This window comes from Brassica napus, chromosome C4 (genome assembly GCF_020379485.1).
Source record: "Brassica napus cultivar Da-Ae chromosome C4, Da-Ae, whole genome shotgun sequence".
Classification (NCBI taxonomy): Eukaryota; Viridiplantae; Streptophyta; class Magnoliopsida; order Brassicales; family Brassicaceae; genus Brassica; species Brassica napus.
This window is the reverse complement of record NC_063447.1, coordinates 60,191,906-60,197,725: the sequence shown is the minus strand read 5'-3', so window position 1 is coordinate 60,197,725 and position 5,820 is coordinate 60,191,906. Positions and strand designations below refer to the sequence as shown.

The window sequence follows — 5,820 nt, the reverse complement described above, 5'->3', positions numbered from 1 at the left end:
ATCCAGTTTCTAGTCAATAAACGAATTATAGTATGCAAGTGCTGTTGTGGATAAGCTTCAATAAGATAGCTTAGGATGCAAGTTATTCATTAAGAAAAGTAGAATAACTTATAGATTAGGATAAAAGTTAAGTTTCCTAATCTCTATTGTAATAGGACAAGCTAAGAGCTCCTATATAAAGAGATCTATAATGTAAGTTGATCTCATAAGTTAAGAATAAGAAATAAAACGAAGGAACTGTTTTATACTCTGTTTCGCATACACATACGATCTTTGGCGACTTTATTTGGTATCAGAGCTTGAGGTTAGATTGTGTGATTGCGACTCGAAGAATCAATGGCTGAAGAGAAAGCATTGATAGACACGAAGACGCTGGGACGAAGAGATGGGATTCCCGGGACTGTTGTCTGTCCAATGCTAACTTCAACCAATTACACAGTTTGGGCAATGAGAATAAAAGTTCTACTTCGCGTCCATAAGGTATGGGAAGCAATCGAACCAGGAACAGATAAAGAAGAGAAGAATGATTATGCTACGGTACTTCTCTTTCAATCCGTCCAGAGAATCTAATATTTCAAATCGGTGAACAGAGCTCTCCTAAAGATATGTGGGAAGCTTTGAAAACAATAAATCTTGGCGCAGATCGTGTAAGAGAAGCTCGGCTGCAGACCTTGATGAACGATTTCAAACGTCTAAAGATGTCTGAATCGGAATCAATAGATACCTTCTCAGGCAAGTTATCTGAACTTGCATCGAAATCGGCCTCGTTAGGACAGAGTATTGAAGAACCTAAACTTGTAAGAAAATTCTTAAATAGTCTGCCTAGATCAAAGTACATCATGTTGGTGGCCTCGCTGGAACAGATGTTAGACTTAAATACAATCAAGTATGAGGATGTTGTTGGAAGAATTAAAGCATATGAAGAACATATCAGAGAAGATACAACAAGCGACCAACAAAACAAATTGCTGTTCTCAAGTTCAGAAGGATCTAACGATCAGAACTCGAGAGGACAAGGAAGAGGTAATTATAGTGGACGTGGCAGAGGCAACAGAGGAAGAGGACGCGGCAGAGGCAACTCCGGAGAGTGGAACAAAGAGAAGAGAGACTACTCTCAGATCACCTGCTTCAACTGCAAGAAAAATGGTCACTTCAAGTCTGTTTGTCCAGAGAAGAAAGAAGATAATCAAGAGCTCAACAAAACTGAAACAGAAGTTGCTGATACTGTGCTCTATATGCATGAGGTTGTTTTTCTGAACGAGGAGAAAGTCATACCTAGAGCACTCGAGACAAGCAAGAAAGAGGAAGGAATATGATACTTAGATAATGGAGCGAGTAATCATATGACGGGTGAAAGAGGTTATTTCTCTGAACTGAATCAAAATATTAAAGGTAAAGTGAAGTTCGGAGACGGCTCATGTGTGGATATAGATGGAAAGGGATCGATTTGTTTGAAGCTAAAACAGAGGAGCAAAGACTTCTTACTGATATCTACTATATTCCGGATTTGAGAAGTAACATTCTCAGCTTGGGACAGGCAACAGAGCAAGGCTGTGATGTTAGGATGAAGGATGATTACCTAACTTTGAGAGATTCAAACGGAAGACTTCTCACCAAAGTTCTAAGAACTTCTAATAGACTCTACAAGGTTCCACTTAAAGTCGGTACACCTAATTGTCTTCTCGCGAAGATAAAAGAAGAACCGTGGAGTTGGCATGCGCGCCTTGGTCACATTAGCTTCAAGACAATACAAGCTATGGCAGCAAAGAACATGGTTCATGGACTACCTGAAATCAAAGAAGAGAATCAGTTGTGTGACTCGTGTTTGGTCGGTAAACAAACTAGGCATAGCTTTCCTAAAGCAACGTCCTATAGGTCAACTAATGCACTAGAGCTACTGCACGCAGACCTCTGTGATCCAATCTCACCCGCCACACCAGCACACAACCGCTACATATTCGTTATAATTGATGATTGCACGAGATATATGTGGACTATTTTGTTGAAGGAAAAGAGCGAAGCTTTCGACAAGTTCAAAGATTTCAAAAGCCTCGTTGAGAAAGAAGTAAACAAAACAGTAGGAACGCTCCGTACAGACAGGGGAGGGGAGTTCACATCAAGAGAGTTTCAGGAGTTTTGTAACAGAAGTGGGATCAAACGTCATCTAACGGCACCGTACACTCCTCAACAGAATGGCGTAGTAGAAGGAGAAACCGCACCCTCATGAAGATGACTCGAAGCATGTTAAAGCAACAAGGTTCCAAACTACATGTGGGGAGAAGCGGTTCGACATGCTACTTATGTTATTAACAGAGTCCCCACGCGAGCACTTAAAGATAGTACTCCATACGAAAGCTTGAGAGGAAGAAAGCCAAGTACAGCTCACATTAGAGTTTTTGGGTGTGTTGCACACGCAAAGATTGACTCTCATCGTCTGAAGAAACTAGACGATCGATCACAGGTTCTTGTTCATCTAGGAATTGAGCCTGGCTCAAAAGCATATCGGCTCTATAATCCTACAACGAAGGCAATTATGGTAAGTCGAGATGTTATTTTTGATGAAAGAACTTGTTGGAATTGGAAGGGAGTTGATAAAGAAGCCAACACAAACTCTGGTATGTTCAGTATGACTTGGGGAACTACACTTGATGAAGGTATGGTCCGTTTACAGATGGTAACCATCAGAGAAGAACCTCTGACGCAGAGTCAGATCATCAAGAAGAAGAACCAGCGACTACACATGTCGAAGAAGTCAATGAAGAAGCAACAACTCAAGAATCAAGACACTCAACTCGACAGAGAAACAAACCAGGTTATCTTGATGACTATATATTATTTGCTGAAGTGGAATGTGAGTTGTTACTTCTCTCGATCAACGAAGAGCCAAGAAATTTCCATGAAGCAAAGGGAAATAAGAGATGGACGAATGCATGTGAAGATGAGATTGACTCCATCAATAAAAACAACACATGGGAGCTCGTAGAGGTTTGCCAGCAAGGAGGTCAAATCATTGGCTCAAGTGGTTTTCAAAGTTAACAGAAATGATCATTAATGGTTTATTTTCTTACGTATTAGGAAAAACATGACCTATCAACGACATCTTGAGTCTAACTCTCGATTTGATTTTAATTCATAAGTGACATATCTCAAACTGATCAACTTGACTCAATTTGTTAAAAATACATACCATTGGAAAAAAACGATCATTGGTTTATTTTCTGAATAGTTCCACTTGAAAAACGATCATTGGTTTATTTTCCTACGTATTAGGAAAAATGATTCTGACTGCTTGAAAATTTACACGTCCGACTTATGAACCACCATTATGAAACATTAGTTATTATATCAGCTCAAGATTGAAATTTTATGAAGACCACGCCCTTTATAGACGCCGTTACTTCACAAGTGATTCATGTTATTGTTATGTCGTTAACTTCACTTGATCTGTATGCTAAGAGTACTAGTTATACATTTATTTTTTATGTTTTTGCTAAAAACTATTAATTTATTTCCTTTTCTTGTTTAACATCTTGATTAATAGACTGTTTATTACATTAGTTTTGCTAATCTTTTTTTCTTTTCCAGGTAAACAGTTGATACCTAGTCTCAATTCAATCAGGTGACAAAATAATCATGACATTACAGTACACATATTTATCTCTTGCTGTTTATTCTTCATATTATCTAGTCAATGTTTTACTAACCTCGAATATCCTGATTTATAGAATGATTCATACCAAACTTCAAAGAGAAGTTTAGACAATAGATGGATCTTTTTTTAGATATTCAAATAAAGTTTAAAACGTGGTTTATATTCGCGTGGTAGGTTTAGTATCGTGGAGTTGCTTCGAGTCCCAATACATCAATGTTAATGACGACTTATTAATTAAACTCCAAGATATAATATATTGGATGAACCATACATGGGAGAGCTACTCGCACCATTTGCAAGCTTGTCCATATAGTATTTTTGTGTTCTTGGAATATGTCTGATCCGGAAGTTAGGGAATAAAGTCTTACTGCGTCTAAATTCTTTATATAATTTTTGTTATATTTTCTCAGTTTTTACATTTTTAATTTATACATATATAATGTTGATGTGAAAAACACATCAAACTCATATATTTACAAAAAAATAAAATGCTAATTTTGAAAATTTAAGTTACTAATTTTTAGATAATATTATAAAATTTTGATTTTGGATTTCTAATGGTAAAGCCTCTCAACTATGTTTACTTAATGTAAAAACTCCTAAACTAAAGATTTACCGATAGTATTGGTAATTATGACATGTTAGGGTTTACTTCATTAAATAAAGTTAGTTTTTGAGTTTTTATGTTAAATACTTAGGGTCTGACTGGTTCAAACGCAGCAGTTGTGGTTGCGGTTACGGGAGTTTGTGGATGCGGGTGGTTGCAGTTCCCAGCGATTTTAAGAGATTTTACGACTGGTTCGGTGGTTAGAAATTAATGCGTTTGCGGGATACTTATGACTGGTTAACTACCAAATACAACAGCAGTTAAATAATAAATTAACAATATTTATATTTTATATAATTATAAAAAATATCAAAAATTATAATATTATAATAAATATGAAAATTATATTTAGAAAGTTATTGTTTTACATTTTTAATATTATAGAAAATATTTTATGTATATGTATGTGTGTAGCAACTCTGTTCCTCTGGCCTCTGGTCTGGACCAGCAATGAGCACAAAGCAAGCCAAGATCTCTTGGGAGAATGTTTGCAGACCAAAAGCGGAAGGGGGCTTAGGACTACGGTCCTCACCGAAACAAACCGAGTCTGCTGTCTTAAGCTCATATGGCGCATATTGTCGCAAACCACTCTATGGGTCAAGAGTTACCTGATACGTAAAGGATTTTTCGGGGATATTAATGAAAAAACTTCGCTTGGCTCTTAGACCTCAAGCCTTTGATCAGAAAGGTATTCTAGTTTTGTAAGAAATAACTACATTTGTAAATGTCTTTTAACGGCATTCTGAAACAACAGATGAATATCTCATCAGTGCTGTCAAACAGCCGTCATGGTGATGTAAAAACCCATTAATTGTCATGCAGAAATACAAACTGTACTTTCGTTTAATTTAGTAAATATGCAATTCTGCACCAAACATATCATTTTGGGTGTAAATGTTAAAAACATTACCATTCCCTTACTGCCTAACATTAACTGCTACGTATATACATATTTATACATGTATACATATTTCAATTTATGAATATGAGTAAATATTCACGGACCTTATCGGATCGTACGTCCAGAACTCGACAAACACACACATCTCTAGTACTTTATCATGACGAAACAAAACAATTTTTTCTTGAAGTAAATATAAAAATATATGGGAGGAAAATCAGAAACATACCATTATTAAGGGAAAATAAGTCTTTAGAAATGGTGAGTATAAAATTCAAGAACACCCAGTGTCGTAGAAATTTGGGACAAATTAAACTTATAAACTTTTAGTGTAAAAAAAAAGAAAACTATAGATTGTATAGGAGTTCTCATTGTATAACGTAACTGCATAGATAACTTTGATTTTTTTCTTGAACGTTGCGAAAGCGTTACTATATAGTTTAGCTAATTTAAATCGAAATTTATCACTCATAATAAAAGAAAGAAGAAGAGATTGTAGAAATACCAGGACGTAGATGAGAGAGGAGGCAGTAAAAGTCCAGAAGCAGCCGATGTATGAGTCGGCGATGTAAGCTCCAGCGATCGGGGTGATCCAAACGGCACCAGACCAATTATTCACATTTCTAACCGAAGAGATAGTATAGTGTCTTCGTGTAGTCT

The 5,820-nt window shown here is 36.4% G+C and overlaps 1 protein-coding gene across 1 annotated transcript; it reads left to right on the top strand.

The window, feature by feature from the left end:
• The first annotated feature begins 2,269 nt into the window (after positions 1-2,269).
• LOC125586233 lies at positions 2,270-4,470 on the top strand. Its single transcript, XM_048756090.1, has 3 exons — positions 2,270-2,536; positions 2,585-2,812; positions 4,351-4,470. The coding sequence occupies exons 1-3, from the start codon at positions 2,270-2,272 to the stop codon at positions 4,468-4,470; spliced, it is 615 nt and encodes a 204-aa protein (XP_048612047.1).
• The last annotated feature ends 1,350 nt before the right edge of the window (positions 4,471-5,820 follow it).